This window comes from Pieris napi, chromosome 7 (assembly GCF_905475465.1).
Source record: "Pieris napi chromosome 7, ilPieNapi1.2, whole genome shotgun sequence".
Classification (NCBI taxonomy): Eukaryota; Metazoa; Arthropoda; class Insecta; order Lepidoptera; family Pieridae; genus Pieris; species Pieris napi.
This window is the reverse complement of record NC_062240.1, coordinates 5735791-5754736: the sequence shown is the minus strand read 5'-3', so window position 1 is coordinate 5754736 and position 18946 is coordinate 5735791. Positions and strand designations below refer to the sequence as shown.

The window sequence follows — 18946 nt, the reverse complement described above, 5'->3', positions numbered from 1 at the left end:
CGTTTCACAAAAAAAATTAAAGAGAAATTTAAAATTAAAAATTAAAAAAAAAGACAGTTAAAATACTTATATATAGGTAAATAACACATAAGAAATAGCTTTTGACGGCTGCCCTCAATATGAGAGCGAGGCGGCGGCGTCCTAATTGGCAAATTATTCTAAAATTAACGGTTGGTTACGAAGCTTATTTGTGAGCGATATCCTATCCCACTTCTGATTTTAGCAACCAGAAGTTATAATCAAATAAAAAAAACTATTCGAAATGAGCTACGAAGTGATTTAACCAAAAATAACTTCATTAAAGAACAAATCACGGTATTCTCGAAATCACACTATATCTACCATAAAATTTACTTGTACAATCAAAACAACACGACTTTGGGTATTTTAAAAACAACCGTTAACCTTAAAATAATTACACAAAAATTTCCGAATAAAAGTAACACAAAACGTACTCACAGTATGCGGCCTCGACACCAACCACTTTTCTTGTCAACGTCCGAGCAACACCAGAGCCCTCGGCAATATGGGGCCTATCTTTTATATAAGGCGGGTGGGGATTGAAACCCCCCTCTATGATTTCTGCTTATTTTTTTTTTATTTTTTTCGTTATTAAGCTTACAACATCACACACAGTACAAAATCTACTAAATATTTTAAAAAATCTTACATCTAAAATGTGTGACAATTAATGTAAACATACGTTTCACACAAAATTAAAGAGAAATTTTAAATTTAAAAAAAAAGACAATTAAAATCCTTATATATAGGGAAATAACACATAAGAAACAGCTTTTGACGGCTACCCTCAATATGAGAACGAGGCGGCGGCGTCCTAATTGGCAAATTATTCTAAAATTAACGGTTGTTTACGAAGCTTATTTGTGAGCGATATCCTATCCCACTTCTGATTTTAGCAACCAGAAGTTATAATCAAATAAAAAAAACTATTCGAAATAAGCTACGAAGTGATTTAACCAAAAATAACTTCATTAAAGAACAAATCACGGTATTCTCGAAATCACACTATATCTACCATAAAATTTACTTGTACAATCAAAACAACACGACTTTGGGTATTTTAAAAACAACCGTTAACCTTAAAATAATTACACAAAAATTACCGAATAAAAGTAACCCAAAACGTACTCACAGTATGCGGCCTCGACACCAACCACTTTTCTTGTCAACGTCCGAGCAACACCAGAGCCCGTGGAACACTGAGGCCTTTCTTTTAAAGAAGGCGGGTGGGGATCGAAAGCACCCACTATGATTTGTGCTTAAATTTATTTATTTATTTAGTTATTAAGCTTACATCACACAGTACAAAATCTTACATCTAAAATGTGTGACCATTAATATAAACATACGTTTCACAAAAAAATTAAAGAGAAATTTAAAATTAAAAATTAAAAAAAAAAGACAGTTAAAATACTTATATATAGGTAAATAACACATAAGAAACAGCTTTTGACGGCTGCCCTCAATATGAGAGCGAGGCGGCGGCGTCCTAATTGGCAAATTATTCTAAAATTAACGGTTGGTTACGAAGCTTATTTGTGAGTGATATCCTATCCCACTTCTGATTTTAGCAACCAGAAGTTATAATCAAATAAAAAAAACTATTCGAAATAAGCTACGAAGTGATTTAACCAAAAATAACTTCATTAAAGAACAAATCACGGTATTCTCGAAATCACACTATATCTACCATAAAATTTACTTGTACAATCAAAACAACACGACTTTGGGTATTTTAAAAACAACCGTTAACCTTAAAATAATTACACAAAAATTACCGAATAAAAGTAACCCAAAACGTACTCACAGTATGCGGCCTCAACACCAACCACTTTTCTTGTCAACGTCCGAGCAACACCAGAGCCCGTGGAACACTGAGGCCTTTCTTTTAAAGAAGGCGGGTGGGGATCGAAAGCACCCACTATGATTTCTGCTTAAATTTATTTATTTATTTAGTTATTAAGCTTACATCACACAGTACAGAATCTTACATCTAAAATGTGTGACCATTAATGTAAACATACGTTTCACAAAAAAATTAAAGAGAAATTTAAAATTAAAAATTAAAAAAAAAAGACAGTTAAAATACTTATATATAGGTAAATAACACATAAGAAACAGCTTTTAACGGCTGCCCTCAATATGAGAGCGAGGCGGCGGCGTCCTAATTGGCAAATTATTCTAAAATTAACGGTTGGTTACGAAGCTTATTTGTGAGTGATATCCTATCCCACTTCTGATTTTAGCAACCAGAAGTTATAATCAAATAAAAAAAACTATTCGAAATAAGCTACGAAGTGATTTAACCAAAAATAACTTCATTAAAGAACAAATCACGGTATTCTCGAAATCACACTATATCTACCATAAAATTTACTTGTACAATCAAAACAACACGACTTTGGGTATTTTAAAAACAACCGTTAACCTTAAAATAATTACACAAAAATTACCGAATAAAAGTAACACAAAACGTACTCACAGTATGCGGCCTCGACACCAACCACTTTTCTTGTCAACGTCCGAGCAACACCAGAGCCCTCGGCAATATGGGGCCTATCTTTTATATAAGGCGGGTGGGGATTGAAACCCCCCTCTATGATTTCTGCTTATTATTTTTTTATTTTTTTCGTTATTAAGCTTACAACATCACACACAGTACAAAATCTACTAAATTATTTTACAAAATCTTACATCTAAAATGTGTGACAATTAATGTAAACATACGTTTCACAAAAAATTAAAGAGAAATTTTAAATTTAAAAAAAAAGACAATTAAAATCCTTATATATAGGGAAATAACACATAAGAAACAGCTTTTGACGGCTACCCTCAATATGAGAACGAGGCGGCGGCGTCCTAATTGGCAAATTATTCTAAAATTAACGGTTGTTTACGAAGCTTATTTGTGAGCGATATCCTATCCCACTTCTGATTTTAGCAACCAGAAGTTATAATCAAATAAAAAAAACTATTCGAAATAAGCTACGAAGTGATTTAACCAAAAATAACTTCATTAAAGAACAAATCACGGTATTCTCGAAATCACACTATATCTACCATAAAATTTACTTGTACAATCAAAACAACACGACTTTGGGTATTTTAAAAACAACCGTTAACCTTAAAATAATTACACAAAAATTACCGAATAAAAGTAACACAAAACGTACTCACAGTATGCGGCCTCGACACCAACCACTTTTCTTGTCAACGTCCGAGCAACACCAGAGCCCTCGGCAATATGGGGCCTATCTTTTATATAAGGCGGGTGGGGATTGAAACCCCCCTCTATGATTTCTGCTTATTTTTTTTTTATTTTTTTCGTTATTAAGCTTACAACATCACACACAGTACAAAATCTACTAAATATTTTACAAAATCTTACATCTAAAATGTGTGACAATTAATGTAAACATACGTTTCACAAAAAATTAAAGAGAAATTTTAAATTTTAAAAAAAAGACAATTAAAATCCTTATATATAGGGAAATAACACATTAGAAACAGCTTTTGACGGCTACCCTCAATATGAGAGCGAGGCGGCGGCGTCCTAATTGATCGTTCACGTGGCGACTTATTCTAAAATTAACGGTTGTTTACAAGGCTTATTTGTGAGCGAAATCCTATCCCACTTCTGATTTTAGCAACCAGAAGTGATAATGAAATTTAAAAAAACTATTCGAAATAACACTAAATCTACCTTAAAATTAACTTATACAATCAAAACAACATGACATTGGGTATTTTAAAAACAACCGTTAACCTTAACCCTTATCTTCATTTTGTATAGTATACCATACATCCAACTTTATAAAAATATATGATCCCTATAAAATCATTTTTAACCCTTATCGTGGCAAGATTCTATTTTAGAAGAAAAGCAAAAAAAATTATATAGAAAAACAAGATGTATACTATTCTATACATTGCTACACGTACAGTGATTATCGCATTTTCAGGAATGTATATTATGCTATACATTGGTATATTTAGGGAGAGTTGAAATGTCACTAGTAGTTTTTAATATATACCAAAAGATTATTGTAAATAACATGATTTTAAATAAAAATAACTGTCTTGGTGGAAATAAAATGTTTAATAAAATTAATCTTTCTTGAACAACAAAATAATCGTAATTTAATAATTCAGAGACCCTATTGCTTGCAGTGGTACTCCAAAAAACATTTTCGATTCTTCACATAACAAAGATGAACCTTACATTTTGTTCACATCGTACTTGCCTGGCCAACTTTGCAGTACTTGCACCTCTCATATCCGGTTATTTGCGGCCAATGATCATATTTGTCACACCGGACATCACCGCATGGTTTTTATATTTGCTTTGTCCGGTATTACGTCTAAATTTTTCACTGAAACGTTTCGACCTCGTTTCGGTAGGCCACTGTAGATTTCGTACCTAAAATCTTCTAGACGATCCTGCTTTCTAGTGGTATTTATCATTTTGTTATGTCTGTGACGTAAAGCCAAGCGTTGTTGATGCCTACGAGTATATACAAAAGCTGGGAGAAAATTTTCATATACCACCTGTGCCATCTTATTCCAGTGCGATATAATGCAATCAGCATGTCTGCCAAATCGACACCTCTAATGTGACGATTATAGTCTTTAACAATTTTAGGACATCTTACATCAACACGAGATTTTGCTTCTTTGCCGAATCGTTTTATATTTTCGACAGGGTATGCATCATCATAAGAACCCACCAATGTGACCTGTTTATTATCAACCCACTAAGTATTTAATAATTATTTCTTTTTCAAAGCCTTTTCAGTTAGCAGGTTAGTAGCAGCATCTTTGGAGTCTATTTTGTATTTTGTCTGATTGTTCCTTAACTAAATATACCATAATTTTCCCTCAACATAATTTATAGCAGTCTATTAGCCCAAAGCAAAAGAAACATGCAAAAAACCCATCGTTATAGTAAAGCCAAACCATATTGTATTATAGATATATATTTATATATCAGTTATGTAGTATTTCAGTAATAATAATATGTGTATTTTTTGTGGGAATCGAATCCCAACTTTGTGTGTAGCTTTCTACAACCACTATATCAACGAGGCAGTCAAACATAAGTTCAACTGTCTTTTAAATTGTAATAAAATTGGTTTAATATACATATAAGACAGACATACTTGCAATTTAATTTTTATAGTAAAGTCCATTAAAATATTCATTCCGTGCAGTTAGCAATGTATATTATTCTATACACTATCAACGAAAGGTAAATTACTGTAACTGCGGCATTGTGTAGTATAATATACGTTAGTAAAAAACACGACAAAAACATACTGATTCTCATAGCGACAACAGCATATTAAATATAAAAATGTGTTAAAACAAACATTTAGGCATGTGTATTTTATAAAAAACATGCATATTTAGGAGTACAAACATAAAAATAAAATAAAACTTACTATAGATAAACCTGTGCGGCGCATTTTGACATTTATTTTTCACAATTGATTTAAAATTATGACAGATAAACTACTATTTTTATCTTTGAAGTATAAATAGACGTCTAGAAATGTCATGTGTTTAATAAAACTAAGTTAACCCTTATATTCATTTTGTATAGTATACCATACATCCAACTTTATAAAAATATATGATCACTATAAAATCATTTTTAATTTCCTAATTTTAAATCAATTGTGAAAAATAAACGTCAAAATGCGCCGCACAGGTTTATCTATAGTAAGTTTTATTTTATTTTTATGTTTGTACTCCTAAATATGCATGTTTTTTATAAAATACACATGCCTAAATGTTTGTTTTAACACATTTTTATATATGATATGCTGTTGTCGCTATGAGAATCAGTATGTTTTTGTCGTGTTTTTTACTAACGTATATTATACTATACAATGCCGCAGTTACAGTAATTTACCTTTCGTTGATAGTGTATAGAATAATATACATTGCTAACTGCACGGAATGAATATTTTAATGGACTTTACTATAAAAATTAAATTGCAAGTATGTCTGTCTTATATGTATATTAAACCAATTTTATTACAATTTAAAAGACAGTTGAACTTATGTTTGACTGCCTCGTTGATATAGTGGTTGTAGAAAGCTACACACAAAGTTGGGATTCGATTCCCACAAAAAATACACATATTATTATTACTGAAATACTACATAACTGATATATAAATATATATCTATAATACAATATGGTTTGGCTTTACTATAACGATGGGTTTTTTGCATGTTTCTTTTGCTTTGGGCTAATAGACTGCTATAAATTATGTTGAGGGAAAATTATGGTATATTTAGTTAAGGAACAATCAGACAAAATACAAAATAGACTCAAAGATGCTGCTACTAACCTGCTAACTGAAAAGGCTTTGAAAAAGAAATAATTATTAAATACTTAGTGGGTTGATAATAAACAGGTCACATTGGTGGGTTCTTATGATGATGCATACCCTGTCGAAAATATAAAACGATTCGGCAAAGAAGCAAAATCTCGTGTTGATGTAAGATGTCCTAAAATTGTTAAAGACTATAATCGTCACATTAGAGGTGTCGATTTGGCAGACATGCTGATTGCATTATATCGCACTGGAATAAGATGGCACAGGTGGTATATGAAAATTTTCTCGCAGCTTTTGTATATACTCGTAGGCATCAACAACGCTTGGCTTTACGTCACAGACATAACAAAATGATAAATACCACTAGAAAGCAGGATCGTCTAGAAGATTTTAGGTACGAAATCTACAGTGGCCTACCGAAACGAGGTCGAAACGTTTCAGTGAAAAATTTAGACGTAATACCGGACAAAGCAAATATAAAAACCATGCGATGATGTCCGGTGTGACAAATATGATCATTGGCCGCAAATAACCGGATATGAGAGGTGCAAGTACTGCAAAGTTGGCCAGGCAAGTACGATGTGAACAAAATGTAAGGTTCATCTTTGTTATGTGAAGAATCGAAAATGATTTTTGGAGTACCACTGCAAGCAATAGGGTCTCTGAATTATTAAATTACGATTATTTTGTTGTTCAAGAAAGATTAATTTTATTAAACATTTTATTTCCACCAAGACAGTTATTTTTATTTAAAATCATGTTATTTACAATAATCTTTTGGTATATATTAAAAACTACTAGTGACATTTCAACTCTCCCAAAACATACCAATGTATAGCATAATATACATTCCTGAAAATGCGATAATCACTGTACGTGTAGCAATGTATAGAATAGTATACATCTTGTTTTTCCAAAATTTCATGTCACGTTTTTTTTATTTATTTTTTTGATGATTTTTATGCCCCAAAGAAGCTACCTATATAATTTTGTTTTGCTTTTCTTCTAAAAAAAGAATCTTGCCACGATAAGAGTTAAAACAATTACACAAAAACAACACAGAACAAACTCACAGTATGCGGCCTCGACACCAACCACTTATCTTCTCAACGTCCGAACAAGAACAGAGCACGTAGCACACTGAGCCTCAGTGACTGAGGTCTTTCTTTTATAGAAGGCGGGTGGGGATCGAAACCAACCACTAAGATAATTCTGCTTGATGAATTTGTAATAAACAAGTTTCGTGACATTTCGTGTACTCGTTCCACGACCGAACCCGAATCGACCATAGAGACAAACGGCAGTCATAGAAACGAGTGTCAAAGATTTCTTTAATATTTATTATTAATAAGTTTTAAATGTTTAAAGTGATATGATAATATACTACTTTCAATAATAATAATAATGACTATGGAGTCATTATTATTATCGACCATTGAATAGTCGTTAATTTATAGATCTAGCAACATTGACAAATTAAAAAAACCATTCGTATTAACGGCCTCGAACCAATTCGACTTTGACATTATTAATTGACAATGACAGCTGACACTAACACAATGTCTTCAATATTAATTATAAAGACTACAGACTATCAAATAGTCGTTAATTTGCAGATCCATTAATATTGGTAAATAAAATAAACCATATAACCGTTTTCAACTAATTTGACCCCGATATTACCAAATGATGATGAATGACAATTCCTTAAACATAAATAATAAATGCTATGAATTTCCCACAGACTATCAATCCTTTATATTGTTTATTATTATCTTAAATATACTTATTTAGTTGAATTAAATATCAATCTTTATATTTTTGTAACAATATAATCATTATATAATATGAATTTGCGCCCATATATATACTTACGAACAAATTGCATTAAACCGGGAAACCAAAAGTGTTTTAAAATTAGGTCACAAGTCATGTCAACCCCGATATGTTCATGCTCGTCATGGAATACCCTCAGTAAGCTAGGCCTGAGGTACATAACAAAGCAAACGCGGCTCTTCACCAACGGGTGAATAACGATAATAGAGCACATCGTTTTGACATACATATCGTCTGGGATCTAAATTACCTTCTCCGAGCTTACGTATGAGATCGGCGGTCTCGGAGTCGGCTGATTGAGCCATCTGCGCACAGTTCAAGGGCCGGGCCGCTCTAGTGGATTCCTACTCAAGTAATCCGCATGACCCATCATGGTACATTTACGATATTGAATTTCAAAATTAATGTCCTGCAGGTAAATCCACCAGCGTGCAACTCGTGGAAGAAAATGCTTCTTACATTCAATGGCCTTCAAGGCATTGCAATCGGTGATTATCTTAAAACTTATACCAACCAGATAATGCCGGAAATTTTGCTGATCCTTGACGACCGCCAACGTTTCTAATTCATAATATGAATGGTACTTGCTGGGCTCCGCGCCCTGGGTGACCCTACTAAAATATGTTAGTACTCGTTTATTACCATCCGTGTGGGCCTGCAGAGCACGGCACCATATCCTGCACTGCTAGCGTCAGTATGTGAACTACACAGTGGAAAGGCTCGGGTCAAAAATCGCAAGTATTGGCTCGCTAGTCAATTGCTTCAAGAACTCTCGTCGGACTCGATCTTGTTCGGGTCCCCATTCAAATTTGACGTCTTTCTTAGTGAGACGCGATATACGGTCTTTGTCGCGTAACCTTCAATATAACGCTGGAAGTATCCAGCTAAAACTAAAAATATGTAGATATATATTGCTTTGAACAATTTCCAGGCGTAAAGTGCTACATGTCTCGGCTAGTTTTTTTTACATTGCGTGTTCAATTAAATAGATTCATTACTCGATCAATCGAAGTACATTTTGAAATAAAATATCAACAACACACATTATTCATACAAATGTTAAACAAACAATGCGTGTTTAATTAACTTAGTGTCGTTGATGATTTTCCGCCGAGCTCTAGTTTCGCGTGTTCCTCGCAGGCCACGTCGATGTTATAAAGACTTTTGAACCGCGCCTTCTTCACAGGGATTCTTTACTACGTACTTCGCTCACCCCAGTGAGCTGCTGTCCTGCACTTCAGGCGAATGACGACCCCGCGGCGGCCAAAACCCGAGGTCCCGGGAAAAGCCCTGCTGATTAATTTCCCAAATAAAACTTGTATAAACATGCATCATCGCATCGACGCGTGATTATGGCTTCATAGCGGCGTGTCCTCTACACATTCTGTATTAACGACTTAACGTAATCTTGTAGTAGCTTATCTATAACATATACAACTTGTTTTAAAAAAAATCTCACGTTGAAAGAAAATAATTGAATTATTTGAAAACTTTCGGATGGCAACACAGTCATTGAATTTCTTAGGTTAGTATGGTTTATTGTCTTGATACTTCATGCAATTACTCATTTTTATTTCTATTATTTATTTTTTCCGAATAGTTAACAGGTATAATAGCCTAAGCATTTAGAAATCTTCATAATCAATGTGAGAGACAGTGATAACAGCAATGACTCTGATGAATCTATGCATATTGATTTTTTCGATTCTGATTTTGATTATTCCGAATTTGCCGCGCTTTTTCGTTATCTTCTTTCATTTGCCTGACTCTATCTGTCAAGTATTTATTCAATTACCTTTAATTCAAAACTCAATTGTCATTTGTCACTCATGTGTAGTCTTTCTAGTCTGTGACAATAACATTTTAAAACACTATTTTGTATGGAATATGCATTAAAGTATTTACTAATGATTATTTCTTGCTTTCGTTTAATACCCTACCTCGTATTATATCTCCATCTTTAAATTACAATAATGAACCTTCTTCCAAAAAGCCATAAAGAATTTAGTGATAAAGATTATTGGAATAAGTTTTTCAAAAAACGTGGAAACAAAGCTTTTGAATGGTAGGTTAACTTTAGATTTGCACATCTTACAAGTTAATTCCATGTATGTGACTAAATAAAATATTTTGCAGGTACGGGGAATATTTAGAACTATGTACATACTTACATAAATACATTAAACAGACGGACAAAATATTAATCCCTGGCTGTGGTAATTCTAGTCTTAGTGCTGATCTTTATGATGTTGGATTGAAACAAATAACAAACATAGATGTCTCAGAAGTTGTAATTAGGCAAATGAAGGCTAAAAATGTGGGAAGATCAGAAATGACCTTTACCTGTATGGATGCTATGAAAACAACATTTGAAGATGATGAATTTAATGTGGTACTTGATAAAGGTACATTGGATGCTTTAATGCCAGATGAATCTGAAGACACTATAGAAAACATTGATAATTATTTTAAAGAGATGAAGAGAATATTAAAAACAGGTGGAAGATTTATATGTATATCTCTTCTTCAGAGTCATATTTTAAAGAAACTAGTTGATGTATTTTCTGATAAATCATGGATGTTTAGAGTTGTTAGATGTCATGAAGCTGAGCAGAAAAATATTGAAAATGGTGATGGAACAACATTGCCAGTGTTTGTAGTTATTGCTACTAAGTTCAAACTGATGCCAAACTTGGTTTGTTCTTTTTTTACATTAATCTACCTAAGTTCATATAACTTTTCTTTCTTAGCAAGATCTTTATAGGTTTGAAATTACTGGTAACCATATAGCACTCAAGGTATTACTTACCTATAGAGTGTTTGTTATTGAATGAGTCCAGGAAATTGTATGTTAATATAAAGATTTTTCTACAAAAAAACATAATAGGAAAAACTTTTACTCTAAAAATCTAAAGATATGCTTTATTACAGAATGTGCTATATATACACTCAAAAACACATTTTATGAAGAGATCATTATTTGTTTTGTTCATATTTTCAGCTTTTAGAAGTATGTTTAGCTGGTGAAAAAATGATAAGACTAAAATCGCCAGAAGAGTTACTTAGTTGTGTGAAGTCTGCTCAAGACACTGCATTTATCACAAACAGCTTGGGGAAATCACGCCTCGATGAGGATGATGAGGTAAAGTGGAATTTAATTAAACATGATTATAGATAGCCCATAGATAAATAGTAGTAGCATATATACTGATTTGGTTTCAATCAAATAAAATTAAAAAGGCATACAATTCTAAAAAATAACAATACCTGGCTCACTTCATAACTTACAAGCCTTATATTATAATGGCGCTTCTAAACGGGCCATGTTTTGCTGCAATTGATGGCTGCAACACTGTGGCCGGCAACATTGCAAACAATAGCAGCCACACTATGCAATAATGCAGTAATGTCCCGGCCATATAGCCAAACATGTTTTGTATAGCCACATATGGCTGATGTTGCTCCGATGGGTGGCCGGACGATCGCTGGTCTATCGAATTCAACTGCAATATTGCACTGCCAGTTCTATTGTTGTTTCAGTCACTCTCTTTGTTATGGCACAGTGTATCCTTTTTTACGCGACATGAAGTTTGCTATGAGTGAAGTGTGCCTGTTGCTATATTCTGTGTTTTGCGATCAGCTGCATTTTGACGTTAAATTAAATATTAATTAAAATTTAGGCTACTACGTAAAAATGACTGCTACGTGGTCTAACGAAAAAATTACTGATTTCATTAATGAAGTACATTTATTCCCTGAGTTGTGGGATATAAAAACCGGCATAAACAATGATAGGAATGCTAAAAAAGATGCATGGAATGAAATCGCTGAAAAGTTTGGCATAACAAGCAACGAGGCTTACAAAAAAAAAAAAATTATTTTTGGTCCAATTTCGTTTAAAAGAAAGTCTAATTAATAAAGAATAATTTATTATCAAGGCTTATTTCAAGACTCAAATTGTCTACAGTTTCACGCCTATTTAAGTAAGGTCGAATCCACAATCTCTTCTTTTTCTGTTTCTTTTTTAAAACAATATAAGCTGCTGCGATCAGTGTGATTTCGTCAGCCATTGTTGCCGGTTTGTGTGGCCCGTTTAGGAGTCTGCATCATGGGCCATACTATTGCAGACATATTGCAACACATGGCCCAGCCATAGATTGTTCGGCCATCAGCTGCATTAAAATATTTTTGTAATGGCCGGGAAATTAGTTGCCAACAGTGCAGCCATCAATTGCAGCAAAACATGGCCCGTTTAGAAGCGCCATAATATACAGATAAATGAACATAACTACATAGTCAGTATCAAAATTCTGTCATAAATGGAAATAATGATAGAAGTACTGATCAGTTTTTAATGAGTGATATATCAATTTATAGTACATTAATTAAGGAATAGAAATAGCATAAAATTATTTGAAATGACCTCCCTTATTTTTAATACAGGCCCTTAAGCGCCGCGGCCAGACGTCTATCACAGCACGCACCATATTGATGTCGATTTCAGAGTCGGCTTTCGGCTAATTTTTATGGGGTTTATCATAGACCTTCCTCTAACACCTGCCAAATATTAAGGTCCGGACTAAGGGAAGGCCAATACTAATGTCTTATTAAGTCAATGTTTTGAGGCTAAAACCAGGCTTGAGTGGTCTTGGCTTTGTGTGCAGGTACAAATTCTTGCTGAACTGCCCCTTTTCGCAAAAATGAACCTCAGTTGGCCTGTAATAGGACACTCCCAACCAGACCATTACTTATGGTGGATGATGTCCATGTTGCACCCTCGGAACTTTATTTCCAGCTTCTTCACAACTCCTAGCGTACACTCTGTATGCTAGGGCTAGTTCTTTTCTTGTCCTTAACACTGGAGACTTCAATGTACCTATCAATAGTACGGTACACAAACCTAAGCGTTATGTTAAAAATTTTGAGCAACTTGAAAATGGTACTCAGCGAGTGCCCACAGCGGTGCAACGCAATAACAGCTATTCAGTTTTCTTTCAATGTCCACTCCATCGTGAAAAATTACGAAAAGAGATTGTTTTTTGTTTTAAAACAAAAGTCGAACATTCAAAAATAGAAAGCAATAATTTTTTTATAAAATCATGTTCGAAATTTAAAAATAATGTGCCAGTGACAGAACTTTGGGACCAACTACGTATTTTGTCTATTAAAAACTTTTGAAGGCATAAATATTATGTATTAAAGGCTAGGTTTTGTTAAATCTAATTGAATAAATCATTTATGCTATCTATATGCGACTCTTATGATTTAATAGAATATAAAATATGGTAGAAACCAGAGAGGGAACAGAGATAAAGTATATTTATATGTTTAGCCAGTAGGAAAAGCTTAGGTAACTTATGTATATTAATTATTTCTTTGAAAAAGCATGGCAACTAACCACAATTGAAGATGTAGGTTTTTCATTTTGACAGGTGTCCCTTGACCTTATGATGCCTGGGGAAGATACTCCCCGCTACACTCTGTATGTTGTAGATAAGAAAAAATCGCAAGCTGTTAACAAATACGCTGTATTTATTGTGCCGCAGGGAAGGTAAAATATTTGATATTTTAAATATTTTTTTTGAAGTTAAGAAATGCAAATTTATTGTGGTATAACAGACCAGATATTGTTTGTAAAATCTGCATATCATGTTTATAATATCTTAATTATTATTGAACTTATCGTAATTGGTTAACCCAATTTATAATGAAAGCAATAACTTATTTCAGTGAATATTACATTATCATAATTAATTTGTCTTACATTTTGTATCATCTATAATTAGAATATGAATATAGCTGTTTATTAACGTCCAGAAGGATCTTCATAATATTTACTAACACGCTTCTTTGGATACGTGCCCGTTATTCGGTGTTGAAAAGAACAAAAAGATATAGAGTGTATAACTTAAATAAAAAAATCATATTTTTTAAGGCTATTTCATGTTGAATATTATCTTAATATTATAATACCATACTCGCAAATACATACTAAGAACTACAATGTTTAAAGTTCCAGATAAATTCGAATTTATTATTAATAATCTTTATAAGCCTTGACACACAATTCCGGCAAAAGTTTAGGTATAAGACAAGTCGGTTTGAATCCCAGGCACCACCACGGTATAAACATGTCCATCGTGATTACATTGCGTGTGGCTCAACCAATTCTAAAAACTTTTCATATAGAAAACAGATATGTATCTGACATATATATGATAACTTTTATATTAAATTAGTTTTAACATTAGCGACTCCACTGTTTCTGTAGTATGCGTGCCACGCCTTAATTTTGGGCCAATCTTAGTCGCTGCGGAGGTGTATTCCATCAGGCATCATTATATTGTACACTGCAACAAACACAACATTTGGTGTATAAGATTTGGAAAGTGCACTGTTTTGTGAGGAATATTTTAGTGTTTTTTTGATATTTTGATAATTTTATATAGATACTACTTTAAATGAGGTAAGGTTTCCGAATATTCGAAAAAAACAGTTCTTCTAATTTTTCATTAATTAAAATGATTAAAGTTGTTTTTGATTTTTACGATTACTACACATTTAAAGAAAACTTAGTCAGAATTTAAAATATTATTATGTTTGCGTTAAATATGTTATCAAATTCAGAAAATCCATAGTTTTACTTAGTATCCGTTTGAGAAATATTTATCAATTACTAGCTGGCCTGGCGAACATCGTACCGCCTAACAGTCGATTCTTTATTTTTTTTTAAATACTTATTCTGCTATTCGGGACACCGGTCTAGCTAGTAAGATAAAAAAAAGAAAGTTGATAAGACAACAAATAAATTATGTCAAAAAATAAAAATTTACCTTCCCGGAACCCTACCACTAACATTTGAACTTTATGTTATGGTATTAAAGTTCAAATTGATTTTTAAGTATTGTTACGAATATTTTGTATGGGAATATAGACAAGTGTTGTTTTTAGACTTTTTCACTCAATTAAACTCTTTAATTTTTCTCTCCGTAAGAACCATCCTCGTACTTCAAGGAATATTATTAAAAAAATTCAGACAAATCGGTCAAGCCGTTTTCATGTTATGTCGTGACAACGGAAAACGGGTTTCATTTTTATATATATAGATTCAGTTTCATTTGTCATTAAGTAGTCGTGTGGCTATATGAATTCTAGAATTTGACAAGCTATAGATTTTGTTGACATGGAATAACTAAAACTGTTTTATCATATTTTTGAATCGTTCTTTATTATTACATTGGGCAATCCTACGCACTCTGCGCGTTAAATTTAGACCAAAACATATACAGTTCGCTAATAAAGTTGTTTACCTGTTCTATATCAATGTTTTTGCCAATATGGTGTTAAGCGCAAAATTTCGATGTTTATGCAAATATATAAAAATAAATCAGTGGCGCTACAACCTTTAGGTCTTGGTCTCAGATTTCTGAATCTGTTTCGTGATCATTTTTAAATCTAATAGGCAAGCTGATCAGCCTCCAGTGCCTGACACACGCCGTCGACTTTTTGGGTCTAAGATATGTCGGTTTCCTGACAATGTTTTCCTTCACCGTTCGAGCAAATGTTAATTGCGCACATAGAAAGAAAGTCCATTGGTGCACAGCCGGCGATCGAACCTACGACCTCAGGTATGAGAGTCGCACGCTGAAGCCACTCGGTTCTTTTGTATTTTTGTCACTTCTTTGTCATTTATGTAAACATCATAATTATTTTGTGCACGCCAACCGCACTTATAATCCTGACACAAGTTTGGTTCTAGTTTGTGTAACTTCTTATTTTTATGTGTATAAATTTATTTATTCATAAAAATACATACAGCCAATGCAACAATAGAAATAGAAATTAAAATATAAAGATAGATGTAATTTTAAATAGACAGGAAGGACTGTTTAAAGTCATAGGTGTCAATTTTAAGACAAAATTCTCTTACATTATTTCGCGATATCAGATCAGAACAAATACACAGGAAATTAATAAATCATTTCCAAGCAATCCATTGGAATAATGTACCGTTTTTTACGTTTATTAAAATAAAAGTTATTCACCAATATTTAAGGTGAGAGCAAATAAAATCAATCAAAATACGTTTATTCAGTTTAGATGCGTCTTAGAGCATGCTTATGAATGTCAAAAACGTTTACAAAATTCGCGAAAGAGCAAGACTACGCCATCCGTTCGCAAAACTACCAGGAGGCCTTGTTCTGAGTAGATCAGGCAAGAATCTCAGCAAGTTTTACCCTCCACATCACAATTATTCAAAGGAAAATCTCATAAACAACGTCATTCAAGTCCAAAAATATTTAAGAAACCACCTTTTAATTCCAGAGAGTCGGAGTGGTTGTTCGGTACACCAACAGGACGCAGGCAATTGCAGGATTCGGCGCGTTTTAGTAGACTCGTCGTAGCTGTGTTGAGAAGAGGACACCATTTTGAAAGTCTCGACGCTGTGAAAGAGGAATTAGCTCAGTCCGCGAAGATGCTCACACCAAACGGACTTAGTGGTCAGGTAGGAAGAGTTTAATAATGTGCAAGTCATCCTCTGTTTTATGTTTGAAGCGGTTTTACATTTTTTGAGTAGTTTTTTTTTTCTAATAGGCAATTTGGTGATCAGCCTTTTGTGCCTAACACAAGCCGTCGACTGTTTTCGCGTCGGGCACATAAAAGTCCATTGGTGCACAGCTAGGGTAGGAACCTACGGTCTCAGAGATGAGCTGACGGCGAGGCGAATTACGAAATTCCACCCGTATCACCTCGACGTCCGTCTTACCACAACTGAGCGTTTTTAAGACAGTTTTTTATTTATTTCCTAACCATTTCAACTTAGGGTCCTTTAAGAAAAGACCGCACCAATTCTTAAAAGACCGGCACCGCACTCGCGAGCTCTTTGGCATTGAGAATGAGATGCACTTAAGATCAGGCGAGCTAACAGTCCGTTTGTCCCGTTAGATTCAATAAAATTAAATGTAACCATAATTGTAGAAAAGGTTACAAATATTCTGGCCTTCATACTTTTTTTTAAATAATATATTAAGTTCGTATTTGGCGTTTCAGATTCCGTTTCTCTCGTTAGGTAGTGACGTCGGTCGTCGTGTGAAAGTGTATGAAGGCAGTTCGAAGGTGTCGGGAGAGTTTGTGGTGGAGGAAGTGGATGTGGGCGAAGACACCTTCAAAAGACTTATATTTTTGGATAACCAATTTCTTGTGCAGTCAGAGGCGAAGCTTAAAACAGGTACAATTACTATAGCAACACAATGACATTTCTATTCATTCATAACGCCCGTCTTCAACTGCGCGCGGAACGGACCCATTACGAACTCCGCTATTTCTGCATGAAGTTTGACATATTTGACAGCGCTCTAGACGAGATTCTGACTTCAGGTAAATTAGAAATGACCTAATAGTCTAGTCGACAAGTTGAAAATGGTACAAAATAGAGATACTGCTCTTAAAATTATGTGCGATAGCTCATTGGATCCGGAATGACGTCTAGAAAAATGTGCCAAAAGCGTGTATTAGCACATAAAAAATTGCAAAGTTATAAACAATTAAAGATGAAAAAAAAATGGACGAAATGCCATTTTTTTTACCAATATTTAACAAACTATTAATATTTAAGAAATTTCAAAAAAAGATTATGAAAGAGGAGGAAATTTCCAATAAAAAACTCACAGCTCCCGGAACACTATCTCCATTATTTATAATTTTAATTTAACGCTGAAAATAGGTCTGCGCGTGACATTTTTAGGATTCGCGCGTGGCGTCAAAAGCTACTACGGCACATTAATTAATTTATTTAAGGTATTGAATTTTTTTTTTATTTGAATAAATTATGGTGTGTTCTGAACACTATAATTAATTTATTCCCGCTTCGTAAAGCCTTTCTTACATTCATACTTAACAAGATCGTGCCATAAAAGTTAATAAAATTTTTATACTTTGTTTATTAGAAATTTCCTCCTCTTTCAGAATCTTTTTTTGAAATTTCTTAAATATTAATAGTTTGTTAAATATTGGCAAAAAACGAAATGCCATTTTTTTTTTCATCTTTAATTGTTTATAACTTTTGCAATTTTTTATGTGCTAATACACGCTTTTGGCACATTTTTCTAGACGTCATTCCGGATCCAATGAGCTATCGCACATAATTTTAAGAGCAGTATCTCTATTTTGTACCATTTTCAACTTGTCGACTAGACTATAAGTGTTAGAATCTGCCACTACGAACTCCTCTTGTAACAGTTTCTCAGTAAGATCTGCCGAAGCTATCGCACCAGTGCCTTTAAATTATTGTTTATTATGGATCAAAATTCTCGTAACCATCATTCATTAAATAATAAAATTTTATTAAATAACAAATTTGTCATACCAATAAACCATTTTGAACATATTGAATTCATAGTTTGCATTAGAATCTGAGATTCGAAAGTATTCTCTCAGACAGAAAATATATTACTTGTTCACACACATGCTTTTTTGCAGATATTTTCAATTTTCATTTGAACTAGGAAATTTGAGTTTATTTAAAAGAGAATAAAGACTTACCTAATAGTTAGCTGTAGTTAAATTGATTAATTGTCAAGTGATATTAGTGGCACCTTCCATGCTTAATGTTATATTTTTACTTTGGCACGATTCAAATTTAAACAAAGCGTTAACGGATATAATCCCGTCATAAATTTATAATATTTACATTTACTTTTGGCTTTGCATTAATCATGGTTAGATAATATTTTATTAAGATT

The 18946-nt window shown here is 33.2% G+C and overlaps 1 protein-coding gene across 3 annotated transcripts in view; it reads left to right on the top strand.

Annotated features, from left to right (window-relative positions):
- The window catches only part of LOC125050779 (eEF1A lysine and N-terminal methyltransferase homolog), a 368946-nt gene that overhangs the window by 347590 nt on the left and 2410 nt on the right, over positions 1–18946 (top strand). Inside the window, exons 1-6 of one of the 3 annotated variants that reach the window (XM_047650776.1) lie at positions 10036–10269; positions 10341–10899; positions 11206–11346; positions 13637–13755; positions 16530–16710; positions 17256–17433. The exons of 1 other annotated variant lie outside the window; for it this stretch is intronic. In XM_047650776.1, the coding sequence (XP_047506732.1) occupies positions 10178–10269; positions 10341–10899; positions 11206–11346; positions 13637–13755; positions 16530–16710; positions 17256–17433 (1270 nt within the window). In that variant the 5' untranslated portion in view covers positions 10036–10177. Of the gene's footprint in view, positions 1–10035; positions 10270–10340; positions 10900–11205; positions 11347–13636; positions 13756–16529; positions 16711–17255; positions 17434–18946 lie in introns of those variants that run through there. One more of the 3 variants, XM_047650778.1, reaches the window with a different exon arrangement.